Source organism: Scyliorhinus torazame, chromosome 6 (genome assembly GCF_047496885.1).
Source record: "Scyliorhinus torazame isolate Kashiwa2021f chromosome 6, sScyTor2.1, whole genome shotgun sequence".
Taxonomy (NCBI): domain Eukaryota; kingdom Metazoa; phylum Chordata; class Chondrichthyes; order Carcharhiniformes; family Scyliorhinidae; genus Scyliorhinus; species Scyliorhinus torazame.
In genome coordinates this window covers 112,574,687-112,591,562 of record NC_092712.1, presented here as the reverse complement: position 1 = coordinate 112,591,562, position 16,876 = coordinate 112,574,687, and the positions used below count along the sequence as shown (strand labels likewise).

The following is a 16,876-nucleotide window of genomic DNA, read 5'->3' as shown; positions in this document are numbered from 1 at the left end:
CCCACATGTGACCTTAAATTCATTTTGCTACCCTCTGGATTGGTCTATAGATACTGATTTATACGAACAAACAAATTAGGAATCAGGAGTAAGTCATTCGGCCCAAGATTATGACTGATCGGATTGTGGCCTCTACTTTCTTGACTGTCTGCCCCCTTTACCCTTTGAGCCTCTTGTCAGTCAAGAGTATATATGAACATACATTTACTTCTATTTGTGCTATCAATACAGTCATCTTGTTATAAAGGCTGCAGGGATTCATTGGTATCCACGTGGAACACGCAAACTAGCTGTTTTATCTTCTACTCCAATTTCCTTTATCGCGCTGAGGAGTGCCAGGGCAAAAAGCAACACATCCTTCAGATTCTCACTCTCAGCTACAGGGAGCTGAAAATACTTCTAATACGCCTGATGACAGTCAGTAAAAGTGTCCATTCTTTGTCATGCACACTACAGAAAGCAATGGCAAAACACTACAATACTTTGCCAAGCATAAACTTGGACCTATCCAATCCAAGGCAAGTCCATGGGCTCCAACACCCTCTTAGGACATGGTACCTGATGGAGAAAATCTGTTATGGAGTTGGTGCTGAGGATTGTGGATCACTAAAATTAATTTGCTAGCTAGTTCTTTCCCAGAGATTGTTTTTCATTTCCTAGAGATTTTAGGAACTGGCAGATTCATAGACTGGAAAAATCCTTTGCAGAAATCTCTTTTTAACGGAATACATTAAGACACTGGCAGCAAGCATCACAATCAAAACGGAGATTAACTAATGTGGCTTAATTCTGCCTTAGTATTATTGCTCAATTCAGCAAACCAGCTTAAGCAGAGCCTTGAATGTAGGGCAGCACGGTGGTGCAGTGGTTAACATTGCTGCCTCACGGCGCCGAGGTCCCAGGTTCGATCCCAGCTCTGGGTCACTGTCTGTGTGGAGTTTGTACATTCTCCCCATGTTTGCGTGGGTTTCGCCCCCACAACCCAAAGGTGTGCAGTGTAGGTGGTTGGCCATGCTAAATTGCCCCTTAATTGGAAAAAATGAATTGGCTACTCTAAATTTTTTTCAAAAGCAGAACCTTGAATGTAAATATATCTAGATTCGACCATTTGCTGCACTCCATTATTGTCTTGTCATGTTTTAGCTAGTAGAAAAATACTAATGCAGAAAAGATTTTGCAATAGAGTAGTATTTTTAAGGAGGTGTTGCTTTCCCAGTGTGATAATCTACACCTTTGTATCAGGTTCTGAAATGAAACCATGAATTTCTGATAAATGATTACTGAACCTAGAGTTTTTAGAATAAAGCAGCTCAAGTAACAGTAACTTTTCACAGTAACTTCATTTGAAGCCTACTTGTGACAATAAGCGATTTTCATTCATTCAAGTCTGCCCTGCCTCATGGACAGCACCAGCTCCTGGCAGCACCTGAGCCTGGGTCAACTGTCCCAGCCCTCCCCGACACCCATTTGCATCTATTTAACGATGCATATCAGAACTTTATGCCCGATAGTCCCCCACGTTAAATTGACCCGACCGACATCAATGTGAGGACAAGCCGAAGTGAATCACGACAGGTCACCAACAACTTGCAACTGCTGATCAAAACCCACTGGAGTCACAGGTGAGTACAGCTCCCCAGCCCCTCCACCAGTCATGCCCTACCAGTGCCCAGGCACTGGCAGGTACCTTTGCCCCCAAGGCTCTCTTTACTTAAAGTTTGCTCCCTGCAGTCTTAAAAAAACTTAATTGGAACCTGTTTCAACCCTGTGTGTGAGACACCTCTTGCTGACAGGCTGCCTCAAGCTGACTACCTCAAGAAATGTTGTTTACTGACTCAACTGTTCTGGTGACCTATTAAAACACTGAGGGTCCCAAACTGGTTACGAGGCAGGAACCAATGTAACAAGCATTGGAACACCCTGGGCGGGATTCTCCACCCCCACGCCGAAGTGGCCGCGCCGTCGTGAACGCCGTTGTGAAACGGCCCCGGTCCCGACCGATTCAGGCCCTGACAATGGGCCAGTATCGGGGCTGCGTCATCTACCCGCGCCAGGCCTTGTCGCCCGCGTAAAAGCGGCGCCACATAGACGACGCAGCAGGCGCCGCATAACGGACGTCATCCGCGCATGCGCGGGTTGGCCGGTGCCAACCCGCGCATGCGTGGTTGCCGTCCTCTCTAAGTCCGCCCCACAAGAAGATGGCGGACGGATCTTGCGGGGCCGCGGAAGGAAGGAGGTCCTCCTTCAGAGAGGACGGCCCGACGATCGGTGGGCACCGATCGCGGACCACCCCACATCTGAGGTACGCCCCGGTGCAGGATCCCCCCTCGCCGCCCCCCCCCCCCCCAGGCCGCCCCCCCAGCGTTCACGCACCGCCCACGACTGCAGCGACCAGGTGTGGACGCCGGCGGGGGGAACCCGCCGTTTTGGCCTGGCCGGTCGACCCATCCGGGCCTCAGAATTGCGGGGGTGCCGGAGAATCGCCATTTTGGGTGTCTCCGGCGATTCTCCGGCCTGCGAAACTCGACCGGGCCGTTCCTGCCTCTTGGGCGAATCGCGGGAGAGCGTCAGACCGGCGTCCCCGGAAATTTTGGCGCCCCAGGCAATTCTCCCAACCAGCGCGGGAGTGGAGAATCGCGCCCCCTGTACCTTAAATGCCAACAGACTTCTAATTGGGATACGCACATCAATGGATTTCATGAGAACAAATATGATCGGATTTTCAATGTTTACTTCACTTTTTACTCTACAAGTTGATGATAAAAGAAATGTGCCCTTACAAGTTATGAATTTACATATAGGTAGGTCAACCCTGTTCTGTGTTTTAATAAATTGAATTATAAATCTCTCTAATTGCAACCAGCTCTAATACCTTTACTTGAACACAAACACAGTGGGATATTCTTGTGATCCAGTACTCACTTTTTAAGATTTGGCGGGAACTTTACATTAATCCACCAAAGCCTCTAAAACCTTTAAATCCCTTCCTATTTTCCCAAGTAGTTTAAAATTTAATCCTAACCTAAATGCTGTAATTTTAACTTATTTACCAGCATTATTATTTTATATCATGTGATTTTTGAAGAAAAAAATGACATTCAGCTGCATATTGACCAATATTCTTTTACTGATTTTATCTGTTTTTCCAAAAACAATTTCTGCAAACACATTCACTTCCAAGATAATACGTCCAATCTTCCAAAGGCACATTCTTGTAAGTCTCCCTCACCCATCATCCTTGTGCTTAATGATTTACATTGGCTCCCTAGCCATGAGCACATTAAAAAAATTCTCATCCATTTATTTTAATGATTTTGGACCTCTCTATTGCTGTAATGTCCTTCAGCTTATAACATTCCGAAAACACACCGCACAATTATGACCTCTTGCCCAATTGCTTCAACTCACCGTTGGTGGTACAGTGTTCTTGACCCTAAGCTCTGGAATTCCTTCCCTAAGCACTTCCCTATCTCTCCACTTCAGTCTCCTTTAAGCCTTTCTTCAAAGCCTTCATCTTCGACCAAGATTTTAGTTACCTTTCCTAATGTCTCCTTCGTTGGTTGTGTGTCAAATTATGTCAGAATGTGCTCCTGTGAAGCAATTTAGGACATTTTGCTACATTGAGTGTTCTATATACATGTACACTATTGCTGTACTGAATGCTATACAGTGGAAAAGTATCTTCCGTGGGCTGTTGGGCTAAAATGCTACGTTCAGGTGAAGGCACTATGGTAAATTATTTCCAAGGGCTGGATTTTCCTCATCAGAAGGAGGACTATCCAGTCCCCAGCCTGCTGTGAAGCATGATTTCCTAGTGGCATGGATCTTAATGACCCTGGAGGTAGGGCTTTTGTATAGTTAGTGGGCCGGGGCAGGGAGGGGAATGTGGAGAAATGGTAGAGTGAATTTGGCCACGTTCTGGTCCAAATTGGCAGTATTGCTCTGACTGCCATCTGTGCAAAATCATCAAAAAAATAATAAATGGGAATAGTGTAGATTTAGAGTAGTTTTTTTTCAGTGCAGGCTTGATGGGCCAATGGGTTTCTTCTGTACTGTATGATTCTATCTTCAAAGTGGTGATGGCAAATGAAGAGCTGAGACCTGGGATAGGGTTAGGGTTAACCCTAATGTAGAGAAAGCTCGCCGATTGAAATTTCACTGCTACTCAATAAATGTTTTGTCAAAACTTTCAAGTTTTCCATTAAATAAAACTATTTCAAAGCTGACACACCTGTTCCCACAATCCTGCAGCTGGTCAGCTTCATGAGAGTTCATAACAACTGCCCATTGCCATGGAAATCTCAGCAAGTTAGAAGACGGCTGCTTAAAGAGCTCCCACATGATCTCAATGTGCCCAATTCATGAAGTGGGCAACCTTTCTCACTCTGCCCCCAGCCTTGGGAAAATTATCAGTGTCAGGAATGGAGGTGGAAGATTGACATTCAGGCCGCTGGCGCCATCTTATTTTATCAGTTCTACTTCCTGTTATATTACTGGGTGTCGTAATATGCATCGTTACTAGTTGCTGTTGATGCCGATGGTCTGATGGTGTGATCCTGAAGAAACCACGAGTCTTCAACTTAAGCAAACTAATTTATTTAAAGCAACGATTGATTATATCGGAGTGCGACACTCTACAGCACTATCTCTAGAAATCAAGCAATTAAGTATGATTGTATTAGCTGATTTACAACTATAAACACTAACTATACTCACAGCTATCTAAATACACAACTGCCTACTAAACACTCCTGGGTAGAAAGAGACCAAGATCCTTCAGGAGCTGCTATTTATATTGGATCTTGTAATGCCCTCTAGTGGTAGTGTTACAGCTAGATGTTATAATTAACCCTTTAGTTATATAAACATACACATATTATGACACTCCATTTGGGACTGGAAAATCTGGCCATAATTTACTATAGTCATGTTCACACCCACATAAATATTGGATTAAAAAGAGAAACGGCAAGAAAAGCTCAACCCTAATACTTGAACTGAAGATAGCATTTCTATTGATTTTAGGCACTAGATTCTATGACCACTTTATATTGAGAGAATGCCATCGGTGACTGATGCACAGCAAAAGATTTCACAATTATTTAGGTTGTACGGACCTGGGCCGAGGCAGATGCCAAAATATCAGGAACAGGCCCACCACAGCGTGAAAACAGGGAGATTTGTCTTTCTGAGCCTCACATACAATACCCCACTCCCTCCAGTCCTCTGCCCAAAATCTGCACAAAGTGACAGTTGTCGGAGCCAAAAGCAAAGTTTGGATTTTAGGTGACAGGAGGCTGCCGCCAAGTACTCTAACAAATAGTCCCTGGCATTTGAGCAAATGGTTCCGAAAAGGAGCTGCTGAGGCCAAGAATTAAGCCTCATGGTATTTTTATGGGGCTGCTCCTCCCAATCAATTAGGGAAACAAATCAAAAGTTATAAAATTAACTTTGTGGGTCACATCTGCATCTGGCTCTTGGACGGCTGGTTGGCCCGGCAGGGAAGTCACAGCAACTTCCACTTGAAGTCTGTGTAGAGGGAAACAGAATTAATGTTTCAAGTCGATGACATATCGTCAGAGTATTCTGGTAAAAGATCTTCAAAGGTCTTAAATATTAACACCATCTCTCTATATCGAGATGCGCCCTGAGCTGGGTGTTCCCACTGACCTGAGCTTTCCCAGTATTTCATGTTTTTATATACAAAGTGGAGGGTAGGGTGAAAATAAACAGATCCTTATGGGCCTCATTTGGAAATGATTGCGAACACACAAAGGTAACAGAGGAAAAGCAATACACAAAATTCTGATGATTAGTCTCTACAATCGCAAATTAGATGTAGGGGTGGCAATGCTGATTTGAAGATCCACATTTTTGTAAACATGTTTTACAGTTACAGGCAGATCCCTCATGCAAAATGATGAGCAGTGCTCCAAAATATTAATTAAACAGTAATACATTAAAAGGCAACTATTCAAGAGGACAAATCAGTCCAGTAACACATTCAACACAAGGAATCACATCCTTAGTACGAAAAGCATTGTAAAATATTTGATCAAAAACACAAAGGAATGGCAGGGCCTTTTACACTTCCACTAATCCCGTTCTGCATGTACTTCTCTCATTAAATTTGCAGCCCATTTCAATCCTGTCACAAGAAAGACTTCAAATGACAAAGCTAAAACAATGGCTTTCCCAGTCAGAAGATTCCATCATATCTCCAGAAGCATAACAGAAATGTTGTTAGCAATAGCAAACCTGGAATAAAGCCAGATGTTCCTCATCCAATGTTAATACTTTTAACTAATAGTTTCTCGAAAGTATTTTTTTTAAAACTTAAAAATAAGGGGCGGGATTCTCCCGTACCCGGCGGAGTGGCGTGAACCACTCTGGCGTCGGGCCGCCCCAAAGGTGCGGAATTCTCCGCACCTTCAGGGGCTAGGCCTGGCCCGGAGTGGTTGGCGCCCCGCCGGCCGGCGGGATAGGGGCTTGGCGCCTCGCCAGCCAGCGACGAAGGGCCTCCGCCAGTCGGTGTCATCCCCGCACATGTGCGGGAGGATTCGTCTCTGCATCGGCCATCGCGGAGGACCACAACGGCCAATGCGGAGTAATAGGGTGCCCCCACGGGGGGCGGAAGAATTGGGAGAACGGCGGGGGCGGGGATTCACGCCAACCCCCGGCGATTCTCCCACCCGGCTGGGGGTCGGAGAATCCCGTCCCAGTTTTGTGGGCAGCGTCAGGTGCTTGCTAACAGAGCCATTACCGGGTCCAATGATGGCTAAGTGCAGATCAATGCGAGGAACAATGAAATTCTGCAGGGGAGGATTGGCAAGGGGTTGCCCTGTAAATGGTATGATTGTGGTTAGGTTTGATCATACAAAATACAATTTTCATTCTACTCCGAATTGAAATTTGCACCATTTTTTGCATAAATAGTAGTCCTTTTGGTGGCACTGTGGCACACTGGTTAGCACTGCTGCCTCAAAATGCTGAGGACCCGGGTTCATCCCAGCCCCAGGTCACTGTTCATGTGGAGTTTGAACATTCTTCCTGTGTTTGCGTGGGTCTCAACCCACAACCCAAAGCCCCTCAATTGGGGAAAAAATTGAACTGGGCACTTTAAATTTATTTAAAAATATATAAAAATAGAAAAAAATAAATAGTAGTCTTTCCCTTGACTTAATTAATTTCAATCACATTTGTATTAGTTTTTTCTAAATCAAAGTCAATGAAAATTCCCAGTTCCACCACAACCCACATGCTTCCTTTTCCTCCCTCTCCATCCTAACCTCGGAGACCAGGGCCTAGATTTTCCTCCAAGGAGCTTATTGAGCTAGAAACACATTGGGGCAGAACTTCCACCTGTCAACATCACTCCACTTTGGCAACATCTTATTTGGTTTTCTCAGATTCATTTTATTCAGGATAGACTCAGAAAGGAGTAAGGAAGAAAGGCAGGAGGAATGGGAGAAGAAAAAAAGAGTGCCTGAAAAAAAGTGTGGTGGAGGATAACTGGACAAGGAAGAAACTGGAGAGAGAGAAAGGCAATGGGTAGGTCATGAAGGGTAGGGTCAGGAGCAGAGGGAAGAGGAAGTGGGAGCGAGGGCAGGGTGGGGTAAAATGTGAGAAACTATTAACGTCTTGTTAAGTTTACACATCTAATTTACTGTAAGCAGGCACATTCTGACGCAATGTAGACATTAATTGTTGTTGGTTAGGAAATGTTTGCTAATTTTCCACTCCAGTTCTCAATATAAAATGACTCTTTTTTCTTTCTTTTCTACTTTTGATATTTTGAAGTGTGACATTGGTGATTTATACAACCAAATAATAAGATTATCTGGCTGTACAGTTCTTGTTAAAATATTTATCACGGCAAAACGTTTGGGTTCAGTCTTGTGATAACTTCAGGTTGATTTCTGCTGGAGAAAGTGAATTATTTGCAGACAAAAATGTAATTCCTAAAGCTAAACACAGCCAATTAAAGTAATTTGTTGACAGGGTAAACATATGCTTTTTGAAAGAATCATGCTTAGTATTATTTTTATTACCTTTGTACAGGTAGGAGGAACAAGAATTCCTCAGTGTCTGTGGTTCAAAAAACTTTTGCCATGACTGTTACTTCTCCCATAAACCTTTGAACTGTCACCGATCTCAGCCTGCAGCTTCACAGTGGGCACAGTGAAAACAGAAGACACTGGTGATGGAAGAAAAGTACACAAGTCAAAATAACATCATCACTGGATATAGAGATGATTGCTTATTCTAATTCATCGTTGAATTTAGCAGTTAATCAATCCATTATTTCCAAAGATGTCATCAATACCTCAGTATGGCAAGCAAACTTTTATAAATATAGAAAATGCTGGGAATTCTCAGCAGGCCAGGCAGCTTATGTAGAGAGGGAAACAGGATTAATGTTACAGGTCTGTGACCATTCATCAGGAAAGTTAGAGATGGAATAGGTTTTGAGCAACGTGTGGGTAGGACAAGGAAAAAAAAAAGAGGCCGGCGATAGAGACTGAATGACAAAAGAGTTGATACAGGGACAAAGGGAATCGTGATGGGACAAGAAAAGAAATAAAACATGTGCCTGGAGCAGATGTGCTGCTGACTGCAAGCAAAAATTGGAGGAAAAATGCAAGGAAGCAAAATGGGGCAGAGCTCTTGGTCTGAAATTGTTGAACCCAATGTTGAGAATCAAGGGCCTAATTGAAAGATGTCGGGCGGGATTCTCTGAAATGGAGACAGTGTGTTCGTGCCATCGTGAACGCCGTCGAGGTTAACGACGGCGCGAAACGGCCCCTAACCCGACCGATTTAGGGCCCTAAAATGGGCTAGGAGCGGCGCCACGTCATTTACGCGCGCCAGGCCTTGGCACCGCGTAAAGGCGGTGCCGCATACATGACGCGGCCGGCACCGCATAACTGGCGTCACCCGCGCACGCGTGGTTGCTGTCCTCCCCGAGTCCACCCCGCAAGATGATGTCCGATGGATCTTGCGGGGCTGCGGAAGAAAGGAGGTCCTCCTTCAGAGAGGCCAGCCCGACGATCGGTGGGCACCGATCGCGGGCCAGACCCCATTTGAGGCCCGCCCCCCCCCCCCAGCGTTCCCGCGCTGTTCCCGCCGGCAGCGACCAGGTGTGGACGGCGCCGGGGGGGGAACCCGCCGTTTTGGGCACGCCGCTCGGTCCATCCGGCACGGAGAATCGCGGGGGTACCGGTGAATCGCCATTTTGGCTGTCTCGGGCAATTCACTGCACCGCGCCGTGCAAAACGCGATTGTGCCGATCTGGCTGCTTCCGTGAATCGCGGGAGGGCGTCGGACCGGCGTCGCGGGAAAATTTGCCGACCCAGGCGATTCTCTGAAACGGCACGGGAGCAGAGAATCGCGCCCGTGGTGCTGTTCCTTAAGTGTACACTGAACTGCACGTGAATAGGGCACCAGACTGAGGTCAGAGATGTCAGCATGAGAGCAATATGGAGAATTAAAGTGACAGGCTGCCCGAACCTCGAGGTTCTGCTTACAGACTAAACAGAGGTGTTGGTAAAAGCGATCACCCAATCTGTGTTTGGTCTCCCCATTGTAGAGACCACCATACTGTGAGAAGCGAATACAGCAGACTACGCGAGGCAGCACGGTAGCCTTGTGGATAGCACAATTGCTTCACAGCTCCAGGGTCCCAGGTTCGATTCTGGCTTGGGTCACTGTCTGTGCGGAGTCTGCACATCCTCCCCGTGTGTGCGTGGGTTTCCTCCGGGTGCTCCGGTTTCCTCCCACAGTCCAAAGATGTGCAGGTTAGGTGGATTGGCCATGATAAATTGCCCTTAGTGTCCAAAATTGCCCTTAGTGTTGGGTGGGGTTACTGGGATATGGGGATAGGGTGGCGGTGTTGGCCTTGGGTAGGGTGCTCTTTCCAAGAGCCGGTGCAGACTCGATGGGCCGAATGGCCTCCTTCTGCACTGTAAATTCTATGATTCTATGATTCTATGATTCTATACTACATTGAAAGAAGTATGCGTAAATTGCTGCATCACCTGGAAGGAGTGTTTGGGGTCTTGTATGGGGGAGGAGAAGTAAATGTTAAGGTGTTAAATAAGACCATAAGACATTAGGCCATTCGGCCCAGTGAGGCTGCTCTGCCAATTATGGCTGATATTTTTCTCATCCCTATATAACCCCTGATCCCCTATTAATCAAGAACCTATCTCTGTCTTAAAGACACTCAGTGATTTGGCCTCTTCTGCAGCAAAGAGTTCTACAGATGAATTGACTGATATTTATTTATTGTCACGTACTGAAATACAGTGAAAATTATTTTTCTGCGGCCAAGATTCACCACGCTCTGGCTGAAGAAATTCCTCATCTGTTTTAAAGGATCATCCCTTTAGTCTGAGGTTGTGTCCTCTGGTTTTAGTTTCCCCTACTAGTGGAAACATCCTCTCCATGTCCACTCTATCCAGGCCTCGCAGTGTCCTGTAAGTTTCAATAAGATCCCCACTCATCCTTCTAAACTCCATCGAGTACAGACCCAGAGTCCTCAACCATTCCTCATATGACAAGCTCTTCATTCCAAGGATCATTCTTGTGAACCTCCTCTGGTTATCCCATTTCTGAATGATGCTATGTATGGTTAAGTGCCATATAGTGTATAGTGACATCAGCTGAGTGTTTCCGTGGGCTTTGCAGAGGTGTCTTAGATTGCATGAGCAATACCTCTTACTAAACTTCTCATTAAAAATTTTTTTTTTTTTTCATAATCCGGAATGTGGGCACCTCCATACCTTTTCTCCTTGTGGCAACAAAGAAATGTAACAAGATAAAACTGGCAAAAAGGATTGAGGCAGGAAAAATCACTTGAAGAAGAAATTTGTGGATTAAACAGTTGAGACAGCATCAGGAGCAAAGGAAAATTTTCAGGACTGGACTTTCACACATATACAGATAGAGTGAAGCACTGCCGGCGATGCTGAAGGTTTTTTAAAAAGTTTGACCACAACTGTGAGTAAGAAGACTGACAGTCGAGAAAAACCTGCTTGCCATTAAGTAAGTAAGGGGAATTTGGAAGTTACCCAGAAGCGGTTACAGAGCTACAATCAGGTTTAAAAAGGAAAAGTGCGACTTTTTAAAATCGTCCATAAATTACCGAGGTCATATCATCGACAAAGATGGCTTACACAAAGAACCAAAGAAAATGTCTGCATTCTAAGAAGCAACAAGTCCTCAAAATGTCTCACACATTATACCTTCAGAGAGAAGAATGACCGGCAGCATTTGCTTCACAAACTCTTAGTAGCACAGAAACAAATTAAGCTCAGCTAGAAAAATAGGCTTTTAGCATAATTCTGGGGGTGAGAAGGTTCCACAATTACCTATATGGGTGATATTTCACTTTTTTGTTGGATCATTGGCCCTTGTCAAGGTACATCATCTTTGACAGCTGGTATATTACAAAGATAGTCATTGATATTGTCGGCACACATGGATGATATCCAATATAGCAAGCCAGAACAGCATTCAAATATTGATGCTTTGTCATGATTGCTGTTACAAGCCAAGCAGGAATTTGGAAACGCTTAATGTGACGAAGGGCATCAGAAGAGACATGGATGTAGGTGGGGAGAGTCTGGTCAAGGGGAGAAAATAATAAAGTTAAGGTAGGAAGAAACCAGTTGAGTGGGGTTGGGGCAGGAAGAGGCTGAAACGATAGGTCAACCAGGGCTGTCCTGTTTATGGATCTTGGGAAGGGGGTTGATGCAAGCTCTACAGGTTTTGGGAACAAAGAGATTGGAAGCGATCAGGGGAAGATCAGCAGAGTTGAGGTCAGTGACTGTTCTGGAAACAACAGCTTGTTGTTCAGTGGTGGAGTCATGATCAGGTTGAGGTACAGCATCTCATCTTTCAATTGGTCACTTTACAGACTTCTGGACTCAACATTTGAGTTTAATAATTGCAGACCACAATTTCTGCCCCATTTTATTTCCTTTTCTTTGCATTTTAAATCTCAGTTTTGCTTGCAGTCAGCAGCACACCTTCTCTAGGTACGTCTTTTGTTTCTTTGCTTCTTTTCCTGCCCCATTACCATTGTCTTTGTTCCTGTAGGGCTCATCTTCTGTCATTCAATCTATTCGGTCTTCAACTTCATAACAGACCTTTTCTTTGCTCCTTGTCCAACCTACCGCCCTGCTTAAATCCTATTTTATCTCTAACATTTCCCAGTTCTGATGGAAGGTTACATACCTGAAATGTTTCTTGGTTTGTCTCGCCACAGATGCTGCCTGGCCTGCTGCGCATTTCCAACATTTTCTGTTTTGTTTCAGTTTCCAGGATTCGCAGTATTCTGCTTATCCTTTATAAATGTACCAATGTACACACAGAATTATTTGGTGTTTCAATTAAGACTGATTTTGCATTGGAAATGCAATTTCTGTCACCTCGTCGCTCATCTGCAATGTCATAATGACTCTTGGCTCTTTCAGAACCAGAAACACTTTCTCCAAAACAAAGACCAAAATCCTGGGGAGGAATTTAGCTCAAAGATATTGAAAATCACATTTCAACACCAACCTCTTTTTCTTTGTATTGTATGAAGTTCAGAAGCACCTAACTTATCGAATCATTTTCTACAGCATTTAAGATATAGGCTTAACACTCATTTATTTTTCTTCCGTAAGCATCCTAGCTTATTTTTGCATTTAAAAACATTCAACTCACACATCACATCTGTCAGCATCCTTTACCATGAAGCAATGGATGGTTTGTGCCTGTGAACCTTCAGTCTGGTTGCTTGAAGGAGGATTTAAGTAGAAACAATGACTTGTGGGAGGAGCAAAACAATGGTTACCATCCACCATTCCTCTTCACCTCCAAACATGCTGATGATAAAAGTCAGTTCATCAGGCTTCTTAGTTGGGGAATAATAAGTGGTGTCAAGTAGAAAGTGGGGTGGCAAAGTGAAGATCGTTTGATTCCAGATTATAGCAAATTGCTCGTTTTTGAAGGCATAAACTGGTTCGCGAAGTTACGATTTATACAAGTATGTCATAGTTAACTGTCTGTGTACTCTGACCAATTAAGGAAGCATAACGCACAAAAATAATCAAAAATAAGATTCCAGTGCTTTTTTCCCCCAATTACCCGTCAAAGAGATGGGAGAATCCGTCACCATCATCAGGACAATAACACTAAATAAATGGGATGGTTAAAATCTGCGCTGGACAGTGAAATAAAGAAGAGAGATGGTTTGGCATCTGGATAGTTAAATGTGGTCAAATTTCATCTTCTTGCTGTAATTATCTACAGGAAGCAGAATGTTACTTCACTACATCTAAACATTTCTCTAGGCATGTGGCATTGCTTTTATTTAAAAATATGTAGATTTTCATCTTTGGTCTGGCCTTCAAAAGGATTTGCATCAGTCACTGTTTAGAGCTCCACACAAACTCATTCTGGAAATGAATATCACCTTACGGTTATGCTTGTGCAAATAACCTGCTGTGCACTGATAAAAGGATTAATGCAGCAAAATTCTTAATATGGAAAATAACAAATTAAATTCTAATATTAAAATTACCACCCTTGGGGTATTTTCTTTCCCAATTTTAATTCCCCTCTGGTGTTTTGCAGAGATTGTGTCTGTTAATGATTGGAACAAGCATTTCTCTGCTGGCAGCCTGATACAGTGTGATAATACAGGAGCATTTTTGAAAAAAATATAATTATATACTGACAGATCTGGGTTTGTCCGCATTACGATAATGAACTGGCAACTGTGTAATAGGTCCAAATTAGCCGAAATGTCCCATTACAGTAATCAAAATGCGTGGGGCCACATAAATTTATCGAAATTCTGGCAATTCCTAACTGTCCTCCCGTGAGAAGAGGATTGAGATCTCACCACACAGCATGGATTTGGTTCATCTCTTTTACCCAGTGAGAGGTGACAATCTAATGCCTTTCACTATCATTTCTATTTGTGTTTCAAACACTTCAGCTCAAATGCCAATTATCAATATAGCTGTTTATCTGGGCTGTACAACACAATCCCTATTGATGCCATGTGTTAAGCCAGCCAAAAGAATAAAATACAAAAGCTGGTCTCACCACACTAATGAAATCTTAATTATGTTAATCAGACTGGTTAGAAGTATACTCCTTAATAAATATTACAACATTCTAAACAATCTACAAGGTACCTAACTATATGTAGGTGTCCTTAGGTGTATGCATAAATATATAAACATAATCTATCAATAGCATCTAACAGAATAGACATTTATATTAAATATAAAAGAGACAATATTGTAAATGGTCATAATTGTGTGTATAAAATAAAATGGTGGCTAAGCACATTCCAAAAACATAAATGCCGATTCCCATTTAACATTTTAAAAATTATGCTGATTATTAATATGAATGATCTTTATCATGCTGGCAGATAGCACACAAATGAACGTCCAAAATTCATGAGGTGACACACCTTGGTGTAAATGGGTAGCCCTGACCTGTGTCAGTATTTGCAAGGTCAGAGGGAAGGTCATACAACTTTCATGACTTTAGGGTGCTAGGGGTTCATTTGGAATGTTTTTTGTCCACCAAAGGAACCATAAAATCTTGCAAAGAGTCTCAGAGAACAAAGAGATCTTTTCTCCTCCACTTGGAAGAAAATAAAATACTTTTAAAGTAAATTGAACGTGCAAAGGTCAAGGGAGATGGCTTTATCAGGGTTGGGTGTTTAAAGATGAACAAAATAGCTGCCTTGGAACTCCAACTGAGCCCCATAACTGGCTTGTTCTCATCATACATTCACATTGCGGTACATACAATTATCGTGCTTCCGGCTGCCTCTGTGGTAAGATCTGTATTCCCTCTCTAAACCTTTCTCTCCTCATTTATGATGATCCTTATAATTACCCTATTTCATTAAATCTTGTTTGATAATGTTCCTGTGAAATGTCACAGGATGGTTCACCAAATTACTAAGTGGTATGGTTGCAGTGGACTCTCGTGTGACATACTGAAAGTTGAAGACAACAGTACAGTTCAGATCGTGCCAGCTGTTTTTTTTTTAAACATTTTACAGCTAATGGCCTTAGACAGAAGTGAAATACAACTGCCCCCTTAAATTTCAGAAGCAGAAATAATTTTATAAGTCATTATAGGGCCAATTCTTCTAGGCCCCTACTACCTCGGATGTAAAAGATACACCTCAGAAGCCCACTGCCAGGCCACGTAATATGGTATGCCCAGAGAAATGCTACTGCATGGCGATCAGAACCTTCTGATTAAGTTCTTTTTTATTCGTTCATGGGATGTGGGCGTCACAGGTTCAGCCAATATTTATTGCCCATCCCGAGGGCTTTAAGAGTGAACCACATTGCTGTGGATCTGGCGTCACATGTAGGCCAGATCAGGTAAGGACGACAGATTTTCTTCCCTAAAGGACATTAGTAACCAGACGGGTTTTTACGACAATGGTTTCACAGTCGCCTTTTAATTACAGATTTTTAGCTGCATTCAAATTTCACCGTCTGCCATGGCAGGACTCGAACCCAGGTCCCCAGGACATGACTCTGGGTCACTGGATTACTAGTCCAACAAAAATACCACTACACCACTGCCTCTCCATTGGCAAGTAAAAGATTCCAATTTAATATTAACGTCCTGAGGGAGGAGCTAGTGAAAGGCTGCTGACTTTCGCTCTAACCCGAGAAGGTTTGATTTTGCACTGCACTACCTCACAATGGATGGCAGCAGTTTGGATTGGCAGGCTGAAAGCAGCAGTAAAGGCAATGGTGAAAGTAAAATAGGTTTATGCTCCACAGAGCCACTGCCACTTGCCCCACACCCTACTCTGGCAATCCTATAGTGATGTGTTGCCGGACAGATTGCCTTTACGATAGCCTTTGGGCATTAATATCTGCAGCTAAGATGGTAGCAGCACAAGCTTACAATGCAGTAAGCCAGCCTGGCATGCCTTCTGTCTGAGATTCCACTGCAGCAACAAAGTATTGGATTGCTTCTGCTTGTGCTGCAAAGGAAGATGAGATATTAACCATTACATGATCAATGGGGCCACCGCTTCATATCAGAAACAATGGGCTCCATGCTCTGTGCAAAGCTGAGTGCCAAGTCTGTAAGCAACCTCTCCATACTCTTTCACATCTTCATGCTTTACTTCTGGCAGACCTGCCAGACCTTGCATGTGCAACTTCACCCTCACGCAAGTTAGCACTTGTGCTATCCTTTCCTGCCCTGGCTGCAAGCAATGCATACACATGGGTTAGTATGTTGAATAGTATGAGAGGTCAGTAGTGTAGTGGCTGGAATGTGTCGTTTGAAGATGCATTCACTGAGGCCCACTTGTGTGAGAAATTTGAACTTCATGCAAACTCTTGTCATGTTAGGGTACCTTTACGAAATGGGTGTTTATAAATGGGTGTGTATATAACCCATAGGGCAGCACGGTAGCACAAGTGGATAGCACTGTGGCTTCACAGCGCCAGGGTCCCAGGTTCGATTCCCGGCTTGGGTCATTGTCTGTGCGGAGTTTGCACGTTCTCCCCGTGTCCGCGTGGGTTTTCTCCGGGTGCTCCGGTTTCCTCCCACAGTCCAAAGACATGCAGGTTAGGCCATGCTAAATTGCCCGTAGTGTCCATAAGGGTTGGGAGGGGTTGTTGGGTTGCGGGGATAGGGTGGAAGTGAGGGATTAATGTGGGTCAGTGCAGACTTGATGAGCCAAATGACCTCCTTCTGCACTGTATGTTCTATGTAATTCTATGTAATTCTATAACTATCTGTAGTGAGAGTACCATTAAGAAATGGATGTTTACTTCTGCAGTGATGTCAGAGAGTAGGTGGAGCTGGGCTGTCTGTC

The 16,876-nt window shown here is 43.8% G+C and overlaps 1 protein-coding gene across 6 annotated transcripts in view; it reads right to left on the bottom strand.

Moving 5' to 3' along the window:
* Positions 1-16,876, bottom strand: part of cdk14 (cyclin dependent kinase 14) — a 935,572-nt gene that overhangs the window by 198,511 nt on the left and 720,185 nt on the right. For 5 of the 6 annotated variants that reach the window (XM_072508685.1, XM_072508684.1, XM_072508687.1 and 2 more), the window contains one exon: positions 8,052-8,197. In XM_072508685.1, coding sequence (XP_072364786.1) covers positions 8,082-8,197 — 116 coding nt within the window. In that variant the 3' untranslated portion in view covers positions 8,052-8,081. Of the gene's footprint in view, positions 1-5,347; positions 5,530-8,051; positions 8,198-16,876 lie in introns of those variants that run through there. The other variant, XM_072508686.1, reaches the window with a different exon arrangement.